This window comes from Halichoeres trimaculatus, unplaced genomic scaffold (genome assembly GCF_033239565.1).
Source record: "Halichoeres trimaculatus isolate MK-OKI-2021-1 unplaced genomic scaffold, fHalTri1.1 fHalTri1_scaffold_6, whole genome shotgun sequence".
In the NCBI taxonomy this organism is placed as follows: domain Eukaryota; kingdom Metazoa; phylum Chordata; class Actinopteri; order Labriformes; family Labridae; genus Halichoeres; species Halichoeres trimaculatus.
The window spans coordinates 6,997,629-7,019,107 of record NW_027437184.1 but is presented as its reverse complement, the minus strand read 5'-3'; the positions used below and the strand labels follow the sequence as shown (position 1 = coordinate 7,019,107).

General features: G+C 38.5%; 2 protein-coding genes across 2 annotated transcripts; one reads left to right on the top strand and one right to left on the bottom strand.

Moving 5' to 3' along the window:
• The first annotated feature begins 1,538 nt into the window (after nucleotides 1-1,538).
• cdkn2aipnl (CDKN2A interacting protein N-terminal like) lies at nucleotides 1,539-3,975 on the top strand. Its single transcript, XM_074672758.1, has 3 exons — nucleotides 1,539-1,799; nucleotides 3,351-3,456; nucleotides 3,573-3,975. Exons 1-3 carry the CDS (start codon nucleotides 1,588-1,590, stop codon nucleotides 3,579-3,581), a joined length of 327 nt encoding a protein of 108 aa, XP_074528859.1. The 5' UTR covers nucleotides 1,539-1,587; the 3' UTR covers nucleotides 3,582-3,975.
• Nucleotides 3,976-4,227: 252 nt separating this feature from the next.
• On the bottom strand, nucleotides 4,228-21,243 carry ube2b (ubiquitin-conjugating enzyme E2B (RAD6 homolog)). The gene is made up of 6 exons (XM_074672825.1): nucleotides 21,048-21,243; nucleotides 14,485-14,565; nucleotides 11,501-11,526; nucleotides 8,357-8,446; nucleotides 7,884-7,972; nucleotides 4,228-5,850 (listed from the first exon to the last, which is right to left on the bottom strand). The coding sequence occupies exons 1-6, from the start codon at nucleotides 21,089-21,091 to the stop codon at nucleotides 5,722-5,724; spliced, it is 459 nt and encodes a 152-aa protein (XP_074528926.1). The 5' UTR covers nucleotides 21,092-21,243; the 3' UTR covers nucleotides 4,228-5,721.
• Between the last annotated feature and the right edge of the window lie 236 nt (nucleotides 21,244-21,479).

Sequence of the window (21,479 nt, the reverse complement as noted above, 5' to 3'; positions counted from 1 at the left end):
TGAGATGTTTTTTTTTTACCCCTTCCCCTTGGCCCTCTAAACAGAGGACCAAGGGGAAAGGGTAAGATTGACAATTGGGATTGGCCCTGATTCTGCATCAAATGCAATCAAAAGTTACTCACAGGAGCTTTAAATTTCAAAGTCTGTGTGTCAACAGGCCTGTGTTTCATTATTCATCTTTGTGTAACAATTTGACATGAGTTCATGGTCATGTTGCTTTTTCCTACAGTAAGATTTTATCTGTCTTTATTTTACCTTTCTCTGGAATCCCTCTGCGTATCAATGACTTCATGTTAAAACAAGTCCAAATCCCACACTCTACAGTGTGTATTTACTCATTTATGTGTGTGGTTGTGTGTGACACTTCATACGAAGAATAAAAGAAAGCTGCGAGTATTTGTCTTTGTGCATATCTGTAGCCAGAACCACGGTCCATGAGCTTCTCCACACCGTAGCTCTCCTCTCTGATCCTGTTCCTGGTGCACTGGTGAGGCGCAGAGAGACAGGAGCACGTCAGTCATGTAAGAATCAGGCAGAGCTGTCAGTGTTAGATCCTGAAAGCATCGGGCTGTGGAGGGAAACAGGAGACAGAGAAGTCTACAGCTGTGTTAACAGATACAGGAAGCAAAGTGCTGCTGTTTCTTTTTCAACATTTTACAGCCTCCTTACAGTTTCACAGCCCAACTTTTGAGCTGTGTCATTTGAGGATACCCATTGAAGTCAGACTACAAGGACTTGCTGTAGGGCTTTGTTTCCTGTTATTTCAAATAAAGTTATCAATATAGATAAAAAGAGCAACAGTATGTGAGAAACATTCTTTAAATGTGTTCAGCAACGGTAAACAAAACCTGTAAGACTCTCTTAGACCACATCTCATCATAAATTCCTTACAGGTACAGGCCACCAGTGTACAACCTTTGGGAAATGGATACCCAACCTTGGAAATAAGTGTTTGTAAAGGTCAAGTTTGATTAAGTGAGCCTCATCAAATTTAACAAATTAGACAAAAATATCAATTTTTGCCCTCTCTCCTCTGAAGAGAAGAGTGAAGTTAACCACCAGTCCATACTGGTGTTTATTATACTCAATCCTATAAAAAAATAATTTCTTTTCTTGGAGGGAAAGAAGTCTTGTTTGAAAGAGCAGTTCGTTGTTTATTTGTCATTTATTCAATGCAAGACTTAGGGGGAAATGTTGAAACTGTCAGTAATCACTTGTGGGGGAAAAAAATTACAACATTACACTCTTGGAACGTAAAAGCTGAATGCTGCTTCTCTATGTTTGCTTCTGACTCTGGGGACTGAAAGCAGACCTGATCCAGATGACCTGAGAGGTCTTGATGGTTCCTACTGGAAAAGAAAATCACAGATATATTTTGGCCCTATTCCATTTATTGATTTAAAACAAGCAGAATTTTAAATTGAATCATATTCATTTGAGGCGTCTATCGCCAGCTACAAAGCCCCGTAGCTCTGAGCTCCACCGCTGTGAGGCGCTGTCTGAAACACGCAGCGCGAGAAAACATCTCACAGTACTCGCCTCGCAAACCGGAAGCTGCATTTGTTAGCTGGTCCATAGACGAGCAAGATGTCTTCTATGGACGTTGATGATTTTCTCCAACAGAACAGAGCTTTGGCTGACCAGGTGGAAACGTACAGAGGTTACTGGGAGAGTGAGAAACACTGGCAGGCTCGGAGGGAGTTCGTCCTGAGGAACATCAACGACTTTCAGTCCGAGCAGTTGGACCTGCTGCTCTCTCTGTCCATGGTGTGGGCCAACAACGTCTTCCTCGGCTGTCGGTACGTAAACGCGACGTGATTTTATTACTTTCCTCCCTTGTAGTTGTCATTTCTTCTTTCCCTAGACCTTTTTTGTGCTTTGTTTGTCCCATTATGAGAAAAAAAAAACGTTAAAATCCCGTTAACCGCTTATGTGTATCACCTTCCTCGTCTCATTCTCAACCCTTAGTGTAATCACTGCTGCCCCCTGTGGTCGGAATACGACTAACAAAAACAGCCCGATATGTATCTGCTCTATAACAATCAGTTATAAGCCTGCAATTAAAGTAGTTGTAGTAATAATAATAATAATAATCATAATAATAATAATAATATAAAAATAATGATAATAAAAATGATAATAATAATATCATAATGAAATCGCTTAAGCTATCATCATTTTCAGTGACCAGTTTCTTTATATTTTAATGGAGGAAAAGTCTTTTTGTTTCAGTATTTTTTGTTACATTATTAAATACAAGGAGAACACAGTGGGGGAAAGAGCAAAATAAAACAAAATAGAATTAATACAAATTGAATAAAGTTGAAAAGAACAATATAGAAGTAAATAAATTTGCACTAAATAAAAAAAAAATCAAAATTTTTAAATCTGCTTTAATATAATTCAACTCTCTGTTTTGCCATTTTATTTTATTTTTTATTTTTTGCTTGACCTAAATATATTTTTCAACAAATGTTGCTGACCCTTTCAATAATAATTTGTATGTGTACTTTGAATTGCCTTGTTGCTGGATTGTAGTGGATAACAACTAGAGTAGACTAACATTTAACAAAATAAAGTAAATTAAAGTTGAATATAAAAATAACAGCTTAAATGAAAATTTACAAAATAAAATAGAATGAAACACAATCAACTAACATTAAACAAAATAAGGTAAATTGAAATTGAATATATATATATATATATATATATATATATATATATATATATATATATATATATATATATATTTTTTCTTTTGGTTATTTGCTTTACTATCATTACTAATATTATTTGAGACAATTCAATTTGATAAATGTTGAGTTTTGACCCTGATTAAAAAATAAAGTAAAAAAAAAAGAAATTGAATAAATATAACAGCTCAAACCAAGCTTATAAAATAAAATAGAAAAAGAGTAAATTTATGGTTAAGAGCTATATACAACATTAACACACCAGTATAACCAGTATTTTATGAAATGAGTGCAGTTATCTAGAGGAAATGCTCATGATTATCTGATAATAATTTGCCCCTGTTAAATATGCCTTATTTTAATTCCTACAATTTGCTTGTTTTTGGTTTCTCAATAATCAAAATCTATATTTTTAGAATTTTCTAGATAAGACTGCCCATAATTAAAAAGCTGTGTATGAAGAATGCAAACAAGAAAAAACTTTTTTTTCTGAACACCGCTTTATGTATTTACCCAAACTTAAATCTGTGATGATCTATTTTGCCTCGCAATAACATGTTTTTTTTCCACTTTGTCCCTGAGGCACAGAAATCAAACCACACTAACCTTTTTGATAAAATGTTGCTTAAATAATTCTTTTGTCTTCACTATTGGCAGGTACAGCACTGAGCTCCTGGAGAGAGTGAAGGAAATGGCTGAAGGCATCGTGGTGGTCGACGCACCGGTCTTCAAGACTAGGGATGAAATTATAAAGAAGCAACAGGTACACTCACACACACACACACACACACACACACACACACACACACACACACACACACACACACAATTATTTAATGACAGAGAAAATGTCTCACATTTTCCTCTCCTTCTTCACAGGGTCGATAACAGACTCAATCACACCTTCTGGTTGTGCTGGATGAAGACTGAAGTCTGATGGGAATCAGCTGTTGTGTACATACACTGACGCATCACATGGATTGTTTAACAATCCTGCATTTTATTACAGACATAGTCAAAGTGTGAACATCAGATAAATTGATTTTTAGATTCACAGATGAAAAGACTCAGTCTGTGTTTGATTGTTTGGAAGGAGAAGATGTTTATGTCAGTGTTGGAGTCAGTGCTATAACATTTTACACCTGTTTTTTTTTCTTTTTTAATTGTTGTTTTCAATGTTTTTAGTATTTTTAAATTTCAAAACTGCAGATGTATAAACACACTGAATCTTGTCCTTGTGTATTCCTGCCTGGAGCCTAATAAAGGACATGTCATTTCTTAAGTTTTTTTGCTGACTTCCTTGAGACTGGTCACAGAAAGTATGAGCCTTTCAGAGTGAAACATTTAAGTGTGACTTACTCCTTTAAAAGCAACTCCAAAAATGTTAATCTGTCAGTTTCAGATAGACAAATCTTTTTAATTTTTACAATTCTTGTAGTTTCATCCAACTTATTTTGCTTTCAAAATAACAGCAGGAGAGCAAGTGAGTTTTTTAAAACTTCCACAAGAACAAAGTTAACACAAAAGAAATGTCTCAAAGTCTGAAAAATGTGTTTTATTATGTTTATACAGCATATTGTTATAAGTATACATTTTCTCGTTTAATTCACAAAATTTTATAACATATCCCTTCAGCTTTTTTTAAGGTGAAATAAGTCACAAGCCACGATATGACCTTTACTGCTTCAGAAAAGAGGAACTCTTGTTTTATAATGACCTTTCTGTGTGGATTGTTTAGCTGGAGTTAAGTCATGAATTTATACTCAAGTGGTCTTTTAAGTGGGCATCACATAAGAAAGAAAAGAAGAGACAAATGCAGGCATGAAAACAACTCAAGCCTTTGGAGGAAACAGCTGATGTCATACAGTTATAATAAGAGTCACACTCAGCGGTCTCTGCTGGATTGCACTGATTCGATCCTCTGCTTATTTGTAAACTTGAAGAGAGGGCACTGGTTAAATGCTCCCACACGTCACAGGCGACAAAAGATCAGATGATCCTCATGAAACGAACAGACTAAACCTTCAGTACGAGTATTACTGAATACTTTCTCCTCTTACTCCCACTCTGGACACACTCTGATACCACTTAAAGAACAACAGCGATGAGAGAAACTCATTTAGCCAACCAAAGGAAACTTAAATTATTGATATGAACATGATATTTCCTCAGTCCAGCCGATGATTTTTCCCTTTCATTTCATCCTTTCCACCACAGTCCACATTCATCATGTCCCATCCTGGTGTTAATATTTACTTTCTCATCACACCCTCTGTCTAACATCTCCTGCCTCGGAGCAGAAATTATTAAAATAAAAACTCAGAGCTGCCTTGCCAGGGACTCATGATTCATCAGTGCAAGGGAGACTTGGCGCTGTTGCAGCCTGTGACGTCTGTGAGCCAAAACCTACAGTGTGTCTTAAAATAAAACAGAGATCTGCTGGAACAGACCGGGGATTGTTCTTTATCAGCTGCATCTGTGGCAGACTTTGAAAGAACCATACCAGCTCCAGGGACAAGTTTTCTGGGTTATTTTTTTTCCATGATTTTCAAAAATATGTTGATTTGGTCATCAAGCTGTCCTCTCAAAACAGCCAAGTTGTGTTCAAACCAGCAAACATTACTTAAAAAAAAAAAACAGAGGAGGACATTTTCCAAAGAAAAAAAAAAAGTCTGTAAAACTCAAACACTAACAGCATCAGTCCATCCAAACAACAAAGATATATTACAAATTCTGTTAGCAATAACTTATTTCACATCATGCAATAAAAAAAGTAAAATGAAGGACAAGAAACACAAATATAAGATTGATTTCCCCTCCCTCGATTTCCTCAAATGTATTGGCAAGCAAGATAATGTCCATTCTGGTCTGTTTTGTTGTTCTCTGGGTATTTTTTTCAGGGTGGCACTTGAGTTCTTCTGATATAGTTGCTTTTTTTTTTTACTTCTTGATGAGGTAAAAATGAGAGACTGGAGTACTAGGATGATGAAGAGAGAGTGATGGAGGGGAAGGAGAAGAGAGCAGGAGCTCAGACGTCCACCCAGCTCTGCTCCACGATGGCCGTCACCCTCTTCTCGTACTCCCGCTTGTTTTCCTGATAGAGCTGTGCGGCCTGACTGTTGGCCGGGCTGTTGGGGTTTGGCTCGTCCAGCAACGACTGGAGAAAGAGACAAAAGAGAGGAAAGGATTCACAAGTTGTCAGTCATATAAGAGATGAGGTAATCAGGAAAAACTTTATCGGCTGAGTCATTGGGGAAAATACCACTATACATTTTTATGTCTTAAAAACGCACATTCAAAGTCAATAAGCTCTATGAAGTCAGATAACAAAGGCAGCATTCATGTTGTTTCAGTTTCATAATGTGCAAAGAAGGCCACATTGAGCAGAGCTTTATTTATTTATTTATTTAAACTGTAATCGTTTCAAGAAGTCACCCAAATACCTAAAAGAAGTTTCATGGTGACAGACAGTGAGTGCTTATCATCATATCAAAGCCATATCTGTTTTTGATTATATATGATAATTAAATGTTGACACCTTTTACATTAAATTATTTATATACTGGTGTGTTTATTTTTTTGTGATCCTTGCATTTTTTTAATGCACCTTGAATATCTTATCCTGTATGTAGTTGATAGTTACTTGTATTTTGTGTGTTGCTTTTGTGTATATTCCATGATGCATGTTTGTGTTGTATAGCTGCCAGGTGCTTTGTTAACTCTTTTCTTTTTCGAACACTCTTCGAATCAGTAGCACAGCTTCAACAAATCAGTGTCCTAATCTGTCAGCTAATGGAAACTTCAAAGTAAGATTATATAACTGCGATCTTTTTATCATTTAACATATATTCATATGTTTACATATTCCATCATTCACATATTCATCACATTTTTTTATTTACTTTGTTAAATTAAAAAAATAATAATAACAATAATAAGCCTACTCTTTTCAATATTAAGGCCATTGTTGTCTATTTAGAAAAGTGATTTATTAAAAAACATTATCAATATTATTATCATTATTATTATTATTATTATTATTATTATTATTATTATTATTATTATTATTATTATAACCACATGGCAATAAACTAGTGCTGTCAAGTGATTAAAAAATGTGATCCACTTAATCACATCTCCATGCTGTGGTTAAGCATAATCAAAATGTATAATTTTATTTTTTATAATATAATAAAAATCAATGTATTAATAATATATATATAATAAAGTATGACTTATCTTATATATATATATATATATATATATATATATATATATATATATATATATATATATATATATATATATATATATATATATATATATATATATATATATAAATATAAAAATAAAATTTTTTTTAATTAAAATTATAAAGCCATGGGGCTACATAAAGTCTACAGATAGAGAGAATCTATTTAAATACTACAACTGACTTGAATTTTGTTTTGAGTAGTGCTGTCAAGCAATTAAAATTTTTAATCTGATTAATCTCAGGGTTGCTATGGAAAGTAATCATGTTTCATTTGGCATGAGCAAACAGACTTCTACAATGAATCATGAGAGGCAACTTGCAAAACCTTTGTAAAAAACTGTGTCCTCAAGGATATTAATGGGCCTTGAGTTCCAGAAGGGGGGTTTGTGCATTAGCCAAAGTGTTAGCAGAAAAAAACTCCTTCCTGCAGAATGTGCACAATACTTAATGTTGGTCCACAATTCTGTTTTTGCTTTTTTTTTGCACTGAAATTACTTGAAAAAACGGCCCAAGTGACTTTTTAGGGATTTTGAGTCATTCTATGCAACAAATGAGTAATTTGCATTAAATTTTTTAATCAGATTATTCATGATGATGCGATTAATCTGATTAATGCGTTATTTTTCACAGTCCTACAATAAACACAAATAGTCAAAAGCAGCACACTGCTATCCTTCTAAAATTGGTGGGTGGAGTTAGAAACCTGAAATACACTAACAGCATCATGGCAATTCAAAGTCTCACAGGTCAACTTTTCAGGCTACAAAGTAAGTCACACAATTTCAAATGCACTGATAATTAACAGATGCTGTCTGATATTAAGACACTTCCAAATGATGAAATACTTTCAATCCACCATTACATAAATCAGTTATCATTTTCTACTCGAGAATACGTAGTAGAGTATCATGAGTGAGCTCTATAAACCAACTCACCTGGATGGAGGTGAGTATGGACGACACATCATACGTGGGGCTCCAGCGGTTCTGGAGGATGTCTAAACATATACTGCCATCTGCGTAAACTGGTGGAAAAGAGATAAACATCAATTTCAAGTTCTGAGTTCAGAGATTTACAAATCAATTCCACTTCCTGAGTATTTGCCACAGCTAGGATAAACATCTCCATATTTAAAGAAATGTACACCATACCAAAACTTCAAAACTCAATAAGTTTCCGTTCATTAAAAAAGCAATTCTTAGCATCTGCAACATCAAAGTTAAATCATGAAAACTCGCAGCGTGAAGAAGCCAAGAAGTTAAATGTCAGAACTGTTATCAAAACCAGATGGACAAACCCGTCTGAAGTCCAAAGATTTTGATCCCTATACATCAATATGTGTGAAGGCAGATGTTCATTTCCATCCTTTAATGTGTGAGACGACTGCTCAGGCAGATGCACCTCTTACCATTTGGGTGAAACATTCTGGAGACAAATCGAACTGTGGGAGGCTTGTTAGGGTACTCCTCTGAAAACTCTATCAGAAGCTTAAATGTTCCTGCAGAGATAGAGGCGGAGGAGAGAGGAGGAGGAGGAGGAGGGAGAAAGAGGGAGGGAAACACAGAGAAAGAGAGTGAGCGGCGCACACAAGCAATTTTGTGAGGAGAATACAGATGTGAGGGATCGAGGAGGTCGCAGAAAGCGCGGAAACAATTACACTCCTAAAAATACAGCTGGCTTGACTACAGAAAGAGAAGCTAATCCTTCACAGAGGCAGAGATGTCGACTCTGCAGGCTAACAGCGGAATAAAGGAGGGAGTTAACTAGCAAGAAAAAATACAAAAAGGCCTGAATCAGCATTTTTTTCCTGCAGGACCCAAACTGGAAATACAAGAGAATATAAAAAAGATGATTTGTGGCATCTCTTTTATTCTGCATGCGCATAAAACTACAAACTGCAAATCTGTTACCATCAAACACACCAAAATTAATCAGCTGCGTCTTTACACAGCAAGGGAAAGGGGATCAGAAATACATTTGTGATTTACTTCATCCAAAATGAAATGCAAAGGTTTTTATGCTGAAATCCTGAGGTTAAATTCAATACCTTTTTAAGACTTTTTTACTTCAACCTTTCAAAAAGTTTTAAGACCTTATCGCAAATTTAAGCTGTTGTTAGCAACTGATCTTTGACAGTCGTAGTTTGCATTTTAACCTAAATGAGGTAAACTGAGAGGGAATAAAGCTTGAAAGAATAAATGAAACTACAGGCAGGTTAATTGACATACCCATTCCCACAAAAAGTAACAGAAGTTATTCAAGGCCAACTTGCAGAAAAAAAAAAACAAGAATTTTATTTAATCATTGTCAAAATTTAATGTGCGTTGTGCTTGAGATTGTGTTATTTGCTTTCCATCAGAGTTACATACGGACGGCTACTACACTACCGTACAAACTGAGTTTGTTGTCACATTAGCCTACGGATATGTTGGGCTGCTAGCGCTACGTATAGCCCACGCCTCACAAAATTACAACTTTGCTTGTTGTCACGTCTCAAACAACAGTGCTACGTAACTGTATTGATAAATACCTTATCTCATCGCGTTGTGTCCAGTAAAAGCTGATTTGAACAAAGAAAATTTGTCCCAAAACAACTGAGATCAGGGGAAGCTTTCTCTAAATCAGGGGTGGGCAATTAATTTTTACCAGGGGCCACATAAGAAACCTGAATTGTGTCAGACGGCCACCAACTGTCTTCCATTGTAAAATGCTCTAAATTAAATATATTGAATACCTGGTACTGATAATTAGACAAATGAAGCACTCAATAAATATTTATATTAGGTTTTGTGAAACTGTGGTGTATAAGTCAAATAAGAAAACAAAAACATTTATTGATAGAAAAATTGTCTTTAGTGTTCGTCTTTGTCAATCTGTGTCATACATGATCTCACTTTTACCGATGGAGAGTGCTGGCAGGCTGCCAACACTCCTGAATATGGAGGGAGTCTCTCATTTTTCTTAACCCTTTCTCCCGCTGGTCTCCTGGCTTTTGATTTCTCGTGATTGTTCCCCAACTTTAAGTTTGCTCCTGTGGTCTCTAATATTTTTCTAAGTCAAATCAAATCCTGTATTTGGGCGTTATATCGAAAACTCAAAAACCACCCACCCCTTTCTCTCTCTTAGTCGAATTGATCCTAAGACGCTGCAGGAGATCTCAGAGACAGAGACAGAAAACAGTGGAGCACTCGTTGATGAAGAGTTTATCAGAGCCTTAGCTGTTTTCTATCTTTCTTTTTTGGTGTTGACTTGACATGTTGTGAGTTAAACTAAAATAGCTCTGCTCTAACGTAGCATCCTCTCCAATAAGGAGAGTTTAGAGCAGCGTGAATCTTACAGTGAGAAGGCTGACTCTAAAATAGTGACACGTGTGTCGTTGTGAAGTTCTGTCTGTCTTCGTTGTGTGCTGCGCCTACGGGCCGTAGTTTGCCCAGGTCTGCTCTAAATCGTAAGAATCCAAGATCCCAGGTCATCAAAAGTCTGAGAAATTTTCTCAGGAGGCTTGAGAAACTTATGATCTCGAGAGAAATATTTTGAGATGCTAAAGCCTTTTCTAGATCCTCACGCTGGTCTGTGATGAATGTGACGAGCAGAATGATTGTCCAATCACCATCACCAAGTGTGGTTATTTTTGAAGGTTCAGACCCTGATAACATTTTCGAACCAGATGGACTATTTCTGTGGCGGATATATGGAACTGTCTGTCTGGCGTGTCAGGTTAAGTTGTAGCAGTCCAAAGGATAAATATTCATGGATACCTTTGGAGTCAAAGCTTAAATACCAATTAAATCTAATACCTCATAACATTATGATTAAGACTTTTTAATACTTTTTAAGGGCTTTAATTTCCCACAACTGATTTATCAACTTTTAATACTTTTCTACCACGCGGACACCCTGTATTATGAAGGGTACAAAAAAACATGCTTAAAACACAAAGTAAACCGTGTGTCCAAAATGGTATCTGTTCTTGCTTCCCAATTAGCCTTGCACTCTAAAACACAGCCTTCTAGAAGCTTCTTCCACTGTTGCCATGCTACAAAGCTGTAGTCCTTCTTTTATTTTAGTTAAAAGAACAAACAATGAAATATGCCCGAATGTTTTAGACCCCAAATCTGACCTGGAAAGCTTGAAACAGGGACAAAAAAACCCAGAATGTTTCTGTTTGGTTGGTGTTACGTTTCCTCAGAAAAATGAGCAAATCTTATGCCCCTTTATTTATACTTTTTCTTTTGTAGGATAGGTTAAAAAGGAAAATACCAGCATTTTAAATAGAAACTATATAAAATACTCTGAGTTGTTATCTGTATTTAGTGCTCTCCTGAAAATACCTGCCTACAGCTGTGGGAATGTGTTTCATTGAGTGATTTGGTAATTGAGTTCTCAGTTTAAACGCTTTAAACACACTGCCCTGAAGGCTGCACCAGATTTGCTGAATTATGCAAGTCTACAAGACAAACAGAAGAAAGTTCAATCAAATCCTCAGCAAAGATATTGTTCTTCCGCTGGGGCGGCACTTCACGGATAAGACGATTCAAAAAGGAGAACTTACCGTCTTCAAACGGTGTTCCCACAGGCCTGCAGAAAAGCAGAGAGATAGAGAGAAGGAAAATTATTTTCAGATTCAAAATACCCACACTGCAACCAACAGCTCTGACCTGAAAAGAAACAACCATTAACGTCCATCCTTCAAAGACATGCTCTGCAGGGACAGACACCGGACGCTGTTTACTCTGCGCCTCACATTCACACAGTCGGTGCAAAGGAGCCAATTAAAACAGCTGCCACGTGTTGTACATTTCTGGCAGCCTCCCCTCTGACTTTGAATTGGATGAGGAGATGTTAGCAAGTCTATTTCTATTTTAAACCCAAGTGTGTCTCTCTGCTGTTTGTTTTTGTTGCACCTTGTAAAGTTTGTTGTTACTGCCTGGTGTTACTTTCTATTTTATTGCAGTCTTGATGTCTGAATCGATAGGAGCGGTCTGTTGTCTGCCTGCTCCATGAAGAGTGGCGGTTAACTTCCTCTCATTTGGAGCTCAATCTGTTTCTGTAGGAGTGTAAATAACACTAGAAATGTTATGTCTACCTTGTTTTCTATCAGCTGGAGCTCGGATGGGTGGTAAACAGTTACAACTCAGCCATCACTGCTAAACTTGGTCAGCTAGCGTGCCGTAGATCAGTTCAGTCCAATAAGAAAGCAGAGAAAAAGCATTTAAAAATAACCTACTTTGACGCTTATAACCTCATTTTAGATTTGGATCACCATCAGGCAGATATCAAGAACTGAGACTTTTTCAAGATCACTTAGAGACTCCTAACAGCCCCTTTAACTTTTAACTGTTTCACTCAATTTTTTATTTTGCTTTTCTTTTTTATTAAATTTTGAATGCAGAATGTCAGCACACCTGAAGGCACAGATGTGTAGGAAGAGGGCGTAACCCACAACGTGTCCACAAAATCAAAGAAAGGTTTCCACTATCTGTATCGCTCTCGGTCATAAGCCGTGTTTCCACCAAGCAGTCCGGTTCAGTTTGGTATGGTTTGGCACGGTTTGGTACAGTTATATCCTGATCCCGTTTGTGTTTCCACAGCAAACTGTGCCCTCTCATGGTAGGCGGTGTGTAAGCCGGAATGCCGAAAGCCGCAGCTGTTAAACAATAGCGTGACGCCACAGCAGTGTGGTGCTAATAAATCCAAGGAGGAAGAAAAACACAACACAGTAAACAAAGAGCATAGATGGAGGACATACAGCATTTCGTCCTCTCTGTGATTGGCATGTAGCTCTTTGATACAAAGATCAATCAAGCTTTGTTTCAGAAAAGTCTGTGTGCCGCCAGGAGAAATGCAGCCGCTGTCAGGGTAAGTGACGATTCTTTTGACCAATCAACGGTCTGCAGTGTGTTGCTCCACCTTCCAAGAGCAGATTGGTTCAGTCTTGGTTATTTGGGGATCTGTTCCGAGATAAGTCAGTGGAAACACCACAAAATGTGGCCATACTGAGATGAACTGAACTGGTCTGCTTGGTGGAAACGCGGCTATAGATTTATTGGTGTAACCTTATGGTCGGTGTGACCTTCATCAGACACTAACCAAAACTAGTGATGCACCGAAATGATAATTTTGGCCAATAATCTATATCCGATATCAGTATTACTGTTATGGCTGATAACTGATACTTACAGATATCAATATTGTTAAAAAATAAGAAAACAATCATGAGAAAAGATGACCATGGAGAGGATCAAAGGATGGAGTGCCCGACATGAACGCAATCCAAAAATTGTCTGTATTTCAGATCAAAAACAGACATTTGTGCAAGTCTTCAAGTTTTTGTCTGTTATCTGCTTATATGCTGAGGTGGTTTTTTTTCCTTGATCTCAAACTATGCCCCCCTGCGGGGGAATAGTCTAGAATTGCCTTTTTTTCCCTTCTCTTCTCCCAATGTTGTTATTTCATACCTATTGCAAAGGGGCACTGGGTAGCTGGTGGCTCCTAGGTTAATCCCAAATCCTGTCTTTTTTCCCCATGTCTGAGTTTGTCTTCTTATATGTCTTGGAAAAAATGTAACTGAAATGAAATTTCCCCTCAGGGATCGATAAAGTATTGTGATTCTGAGAGTCCACTCTTCTTAGGTAGTTTTGTTGTTTACATAGTCATAGAAAACAATATTATTTGGGTCTTAAAATATCGTTCAAGATGCTCTGAAAATGGCCGGCTGCTAATGAGTAAATATCGGCCCACTTTTACACAACGGCCGATGCCAATATGTAAAAAAAAAAAGACCAATATCCAATAATACGGATACTGATACCAATATCTTGTGCATCCCTGACTGAAAAGTTACACCAATAAATGCATGACTTAGACCAATGCAATAAGCGGGAGCCTTTTCTTAATTTTGTGGACATGCTATTTTTTTCCCCATCCCTCATTCCTGTACACATTACTCCAGTTTCATGTCTGTGATGCTGCAACATCTCAATTCCCATCCTGGGATTTAAAAAAAATGTATTTTAACTTTTTTTGTGTGGCATTTCCTGGCCCTAGTATTCTCATTTCAGGACCATAATAACAGAAATTTAGTTGATCCTGAGGGTAAACTGGAACAAAACCAAGCAAGAGTATCTTGGAACAGGCAGCCCTGTATTCACACCAGCTTAATTTTATGTGCTCTGTTTTATAATTATGAACTTTAAAAAGCATGTTCCTTCACAGCTTTTCATGACTCACCATCATTTAAATCACTGTTTATGGAAGAAGAGCTATCTCACATCAGGAGATTTATTTCAATTTGGTTTTTATAAAACTTCCCTCCTTCACCCCTTCACTCATTTCTCCCAGCCTGCTCTTCCATCAAACACCTGCTGGCTTCTCTACATGCTGATTTTCCAGGGCACTCTGTGCTACAATCAGAGCTACAATCAGAAATATTTAAATATTGAAAAGGGGCGGATTAGTTTGGGGAATCTGCGCATCACAATCACAGTGGCAAACTAAAAGACAGCAGGGCGGAGTTGGATTTAGAGCATGACTCACCCAAAAATGACAGCGTTCCAAAGCATGATGTTGTTCTCTGATGGTGCGCCGCTAACACCGGTGGGAGGATCTTCTTGAAGTCTGGGTGAGACGGGATAAAGAAGAGACAAAGAAAACATTGAGAGAGGGAAAGGAAAGGACATAAAGGTGCAGAGGGGGGATAAAAAAGGAGGCAGAAAAAATAAAGCACAATCAAAAGAAAACAGAAAGGGGAACAGAAAATCATGAAATAAAACAAATAAGAGAGTCAAGGAGATCGAAGCAGGAGGGGGAGAAAACAAAGATGAGGGGGAGCGTGAGGATTTTAATTAACACCTTGGCTGCAGGATAATTATCAGTCAAAACACGAACTGCTGTATCAACATGACTTCAGTCGACAGCCAGACTTGCAGGATCAACTGCACACTGTCCATCCTGCTGTCACGCCAGCTAACATAAACTTCACCATTAACACTCATCGAATTCACTCTGACACATGGCTGTGTCCTCAGAAAACATATAAGCCTGGCAGAACTCCAGCCAGCTTTCATCTTATAGGAGGAATTTTGGGATCGGGATATTTTGATAAATCACAGATAAATACACAGAACTCTGACAGCAATGCTATCCCATCGATATGTTTTTGATTGGACCTGGCCAAAGCCCACTTTATGAGAGCTCAGGGCGCTCGGTCTTTATTTCCCCTGGAAAAACAATCTGGTGCATAGGAGGTGATGTGATGCAGCAGCAGCAGCGACAACACTGTGTTTGGAATAAAAAGGGGAAGCAGGAGCAGTGCAGGACACTGATCAAGCTCCAAGAGCATGAAACGCAAATAAATACTGATGAAGCTGCTGATTGGTGGTATAGCTCTTAGAAACTTGATGCTTAAAGTCAGGAATTAGTTATTACTCCAAAACATGTTTACATTAATGCAGCTTATTAAACTTTTCAATAACTGACATGCTATAAACACACAGGTGCAATCTAGCTGCTTTGTTCACATTCTCCCTCTTCTTTAATATTACTTTAGCTATATACCTTTAGCACACAATGCACAGATTTTCACAATCATCTTTACCACCGTGACTCTACTTTTTAATTTGTATTTTAATATATTTTAATTTTATTGATTAACATTAACCCTGTAAGCCTGGTTTACACTTCTGCGTTAACCCACCACTGTAGTGGCGAACCCAGAAGTGAGCACTACATACTTCTACTTCTGCAGCGATGTGTCCATGTTGCTCTGCAATACTCCTCCAAAACACATGAGGGCAGTGTTGTCTGTTTGTTTACCGCTTTTTCATTGTAATTTGGGCAAATTAAGTAGGGATGCGCCATTCCAACTTTACTGGATACCGATACTGATACCCAGGCTTTGGGTATTGACCGATACAGACAACGATCCGATACCAGTGATAAACAACAACCTGCATGCCCTACTGTGGGATAACACTGGCAATGTTATAGGTAAAAGGCAAAAAATGAGTATTAAACTATGAAATATTGTAATGTTTAACATCAGTTTGGTAAAAAACATGTTTCAGAATGTGCAGAAATTAATCTTCATTCGTAATATTTTTTATCCTGTAGACCGTTAATTCAGCAAGAAACAAAGAAAGTGCATCAGAGGTAATATTCCAAATCATGTATCCTAGACCGCCAGTAAAAAAAGAAAAGGGGGAAAGCTGGTTGCCTGGATTTGCACCATGGATGGGCCCCTTCCCATTGATACCGATCCAACTTTGAGGGGCACCGACACACCGATACCAGGATTGGTATCGGTGTGTCCCCAGTATTCAGTTATACAGAAGTGGACACTCGTTGCCATTTATCCCACAGCAGCAGTTAACAGGTAAGATTGAAAAAAGAAATGTACAGCTGATGAATAGTCGATGTGCAGTGATCCAAACAGGATGTAAATAAAGGAAGCAGGAATCAACACAGAGGACCAATTGTAGGGTTAACATTTAGTTGCATTTGGTAGGAGGTGCACATAAGCTACAAGTGTGGGCTATGTCAAAAAAAAAGAACCGGCTATGCAGACCCAAGATGCAGGGTACACTGTCAATTATGAAATGAATTATGAGATTAACGAGATGGACAAGCTAGCTGTGCTAACCCAGCAACAGAGGGAATACCAGAAGGCAGAGTAGCACCATGCTACTCACAGACATGGCTAACAGAGCAAACACCGGACACCAACGCCACACTAGAGGAACTTCACCTGCTGTGAGCAGACAGGATCCAGGAGACAGAGACTGAACAGACTGCTGAAGAAGCTCAGTCCTGGACCCTGTGGAGGTGGAGGCTGGCTGACTGGACAATGATAGCCAAGCTGTCATTATCTATTTCCTAAATGTTGTTTTAGCACTTTCTATACACTTTCTTTCTTTTGTTTTCTTCTATTGCTGTTTTGACTCCTGAATTCCCCCTCAGAGATAAATAAAGTATATTCTTTACTTTTCGATTCTAACTCAGCTCAGAAGTATAAACTAGGCAAAAGAATCTCACCCACATGTAAAGGTACAGCCTGGGTGATAATAAACATTTTGATTCCTTATGATTTAATTCTCCAATGCATAATAAATTGCATGTTTCTTTTCAATTTGACACAACAATGCCATCCAAAAACAATCTGAAGCCAATAATCCATGCTCCTATTACATTATATGAAACATCAATAACACAATTTTACAACAGCAAGTGAGCTTTTCTAAAAAGTAAAAAGTTCAATGTTATGGTTTCAAATCCTTTTAAAACACCTTTAGTGGTCTTTTCCTGCTATTAGCAATTTAAGAACACCCCATGGCTGCTTTTGGTATTTTACCACCTTGGTAGATAATCAGTTAAAACATTTTCCTCTGAATTGTCAAATCAAAATAACCAAAGGCTCGAGCAACACAAAGAGACCCACCCATAGATGTCTGATAGTCCAGTGATCTTTGTGAAGCACAGTGCAGAATACCCCAGCAACAACTGCCTAGCAACAAAGACGTCAACAAATAGAAACATGCAAATGTCACAGGTCAACATTTCTAAACAAGTTCCCATTACAACAAAACTTCCTGTTGTTTGTTAAACATTCAAATCAGCTATAAGAAGAGGGTTTTAATACACAAGAGAGACTTTAAGGTGTTGGACCTCTTGGGAAACTCACTCTGTGTTATTGTGTTACATTAATGGCCCTGCTTCAGACCACCTGGCCAAGACCAGAAGCTCTGCAGACGTCTTAGGCCCACAATCCCATGCCTGGTATAACAGCTGGCTTAATAAGAGCTTACAGCTATAAAACAAGGTAGGCTGATTTGTGCATCTGTGTGCAAGTGTAGATCTGTGTCCCTAGCTGCAGACAGACCCACTGCAATTAACCTCATTTACTGTAATCTGCCAGAGCTCCCTGCTGGTGGAAAGATCAGCTTCACCACTACTACTGTGTTTTACTGCATGGTTACTACTTTGTACTTCACTGACCAGTCTGTCTGTGACAGAGAAGAGGGAGTTTAAAGGGGACATATCATGCTTGTTTCTCCTTTTCACTGTGCCAGACTAGGATGCCTGTAAAGCATTTCTGTCCTCAGTACAAGTCATTTAGTTCCTTCATTGCCCCACAATAGCGTTCTCAATATCCTCAGTTTAGGCCATTCTGAAGATCTCATTGAAACGCTCCGTTTCGAGAATGACCTCCAGTAACCTCGCAACGCCACAGCCCTTTGTGCTCTGATTGGTCAGTTCTATCAGAGGGGCAGAGGGGGTAGAGCCAGGGGGCAGTTTTTGCAGCATGGCAGTATTTACAAAATCGCCATACTGGAGGGTGCAGACCGAGCGAGTTTGCTGTTTGCCAAAACTTCACCGTAAGGCATTGATAGCACTAATAAAATGGCAGAGTGTAGGATACGTCCTTTTGTATTGGACCCCGAGTCAGACCCGGACGGTTCTGCAGCTCAGGAGGAAGAAAATCCACCTCAACACAGATCATCTCAGGACGCTTCAGTGTGGTGAGTCAAACCGGTACTGTAACATGTATAGTTTATACGTAGAAATATAGGCAGACTTCACTAATAAACTATTTCTATAACAGGGCTCCATCCTGCTCCTTCACTTTTCTCTGTCTGTTTTATCCATCATGCTGAAAGTGTAGTCTAAAGATCGCCTCTACCGTCAGTTCGTCACCATGTTATTACCGCAGCATTATTGTGGTCCAGGTTCACAGTGCATGTCAGAACAAGCATGCAAATATCACAGTCTCACAAGTATTACGACATCTGCTAAAACAGTGTTTTAACTGCTAATTCACCATGTAAAGCCTAGCTGCTCAGCAGAGCAGAGTCCCTTTATCCAGCACACAGTCAAGTTAGCCAGAGCTGGTAGGGAGCTTTATTTATACTCAGGTCTTGGTGGGTGTATCCCTCGGTGGGGGTTGTGTGACTAACTGACATCACAGAGGAGGAGCTGCTTTATCAAATTACTCTAATAAAAAGAAACAATCCTCGTGTCGTTATGATGGTCGAAATCTCACGGCCAAATGGCAATGACCTATTTTCAGAGGCGTCAAATCTCATTTTAGGATATCAGAAAAAATACAATATCTCATGTTTTGAAAATTCAGGGGGTGTAAGGTCTTGTTTTCAAATGTATTATATTATATGTAAGTATTAAATCAGGGATCAGCATGATATGTCCCCTTTAAAATATATTATCCTAAGTTGTGCTGATTGTTGGTATCAAAGTCTATTGAGTTTGTGCTGTAAATGCACCGACTGGCATACATACACATAGAACCAGTTTGCCCACAGTTTGATAGATATACATCGATGTCGGATCAAACATCCTGGGTCATAGAATTTCAAACAAACCTAATGCAACACTAAGCACACATCAAACTTCATCTTGGCAAGATTTGCTCTAGGATTTGAAGAATGAGTGATCCAGCGATGCTCTTCTAAATATAATCCAAAGAAATTCTGATGTTTCTACAACAGGCCGACAAAGCATGAAAACTGCTTATTTAAACATCACTTCAACACCAAAGTGGCAGTTAACATCCCAGGTACTCAACCGGAACGTCACACACATTTGTTGTCGTTCAAACAATTACACAGCTCAGTTTCAAGAGCCATTGTGAAAATAATTTGACTTACAGATCAAACAAAGAGACGTTAGGCAATACCACGCGAGGCTGAGTTCAATCAGCCAGCTTTGGCATGGACACACACACACTATAACACACACACACAGGCTGATTCAGGAATGTGCCATTGTACTCCCCCCCTCCCCTGTCTCTGCATCGGTGTGTTACAGTTTACCACCTGGGGACTGGTGCAGCAGAGTAGAGTTACGGTGACACCTTATCTCCCCTGCTTCGTCGGCCGTGCTTGGTAGAATAGCTTAGGATCTTTTTTTCCACTGACAGGTGTGTGAATGACACAGAAGCACACACAGACGCACTGCTGGGTACCATATGGAGCAGGGTAACAGATTGGGGATAGCAGGTATAACAAGATGCTCTTTGATAGATGTAATTATCCCAAGGTAGCCTTGCATACTCTTCTTGCAAAGTAAAAAGACTGATGTATTGTTTCCATAACCCAAACTTAAAGTTTACCAAAGTTGTACCAAGAGGTGGCAGGTATAACGACCCTCAACTCACCAATTTAGTTATTATGAAGTGACACTAAGCACATATTTGTTGGAGCATTTTCTGGCAATTTACAAAAACAAAACACAAAGGTGATGACTTAGCATCCTCACACAACCCATGTTCATGACTTTTGTTTAACCTATTTCCATGTTTAAGTTGCGCGTTTACAACACTGGGTTAAGAGAAAAGCTGGGAATGGCTCACAGGAAGAAGATGTCAGAGAACAACAAAAATTCGCTTAAAATATGTGAGAAAACAGGATGAACACAGTGTATTGATGAGTATCTGCTTAAGGCTTCCATAGACATGTCAAGCCTCCATAACTACAGAGATGGAGAACCCTCAAACAGCACAGCGGGTGTTGCAACACCTGTGGGCCACGTTGCTCCCAGGGGAGGCTGAAACCATCATGTTGGCAGGCTAATTGAATTTAGCCACCTTTAGTGCAGCAGATTGTAAACCCGGCGCTTGCAGATTGCGCAGGACAAATCCTGTCACAATTAACTTCTTATCTGGGCCATTTAAGGCTAGGGTGTCTCGGATTTTAAGAGTCTATTTTCCAACAAAATGTAACCTAATTTAGCTAGCTCAAGGTGCACCGACTATAAGAAACAAACCAGCCTGATATAACCCAAAGACTCACCTTATTCCCTGGATAGAAAAGACTGCAGAAAATCAAATTGCAGTCTTTTGATTCAGTAGGATAAATTTGAGAGGCCATAACCCCTTCTTTGTTAAATCAGCTACTTAATACACATTCAGGGAACCTCATTAAATGACTCGTTTATTCTAAAACAACCCGAGTCAAGCTTTATAAACAGCTTTCTTTGCACCAGCAGCTAACGCTAGGCTAACGTTAAGCTAACTGCCGTCAGCGTCATCTGCTAACGCTGCTAGCCACACATAAACAGCAAAGACTGGAGCCAAAACGACACCGTACCTTTTAAAATCTCTCATAAGCCGTCTCCTTGCCGGGGTCGACATTATTCAAAATGTATTAAAAAACTAATCCAGGACCATAAACCGAATTCTATCCGAAAGCAGATCTGGTGTTTCTTCCGCTTGTAGCCCTTTTCTTCTTCTCCCAAAACAACTGGCTAGCTCACTCTCTGGTGACGTCAGTGACTTACAGCTCCGGCCAACGGTGGTTCAGCCCCTTCTGTGTCAGAGACATGCTGATTACACTGACTTCGACATGAAAATTCAACTTTGTGTAGCTGGTATGAAATGATAAGCATTTAATGTTTATCAAGTATTGGGAAATTGAGCTCATCGTACCCACATTTGTCATTTTAGATATCCACAGCATCATCTTGTGATTTAACATCTTTGATATTTGCAGCAGGGGGGTCCTTTTGGCCCAACTGTGACC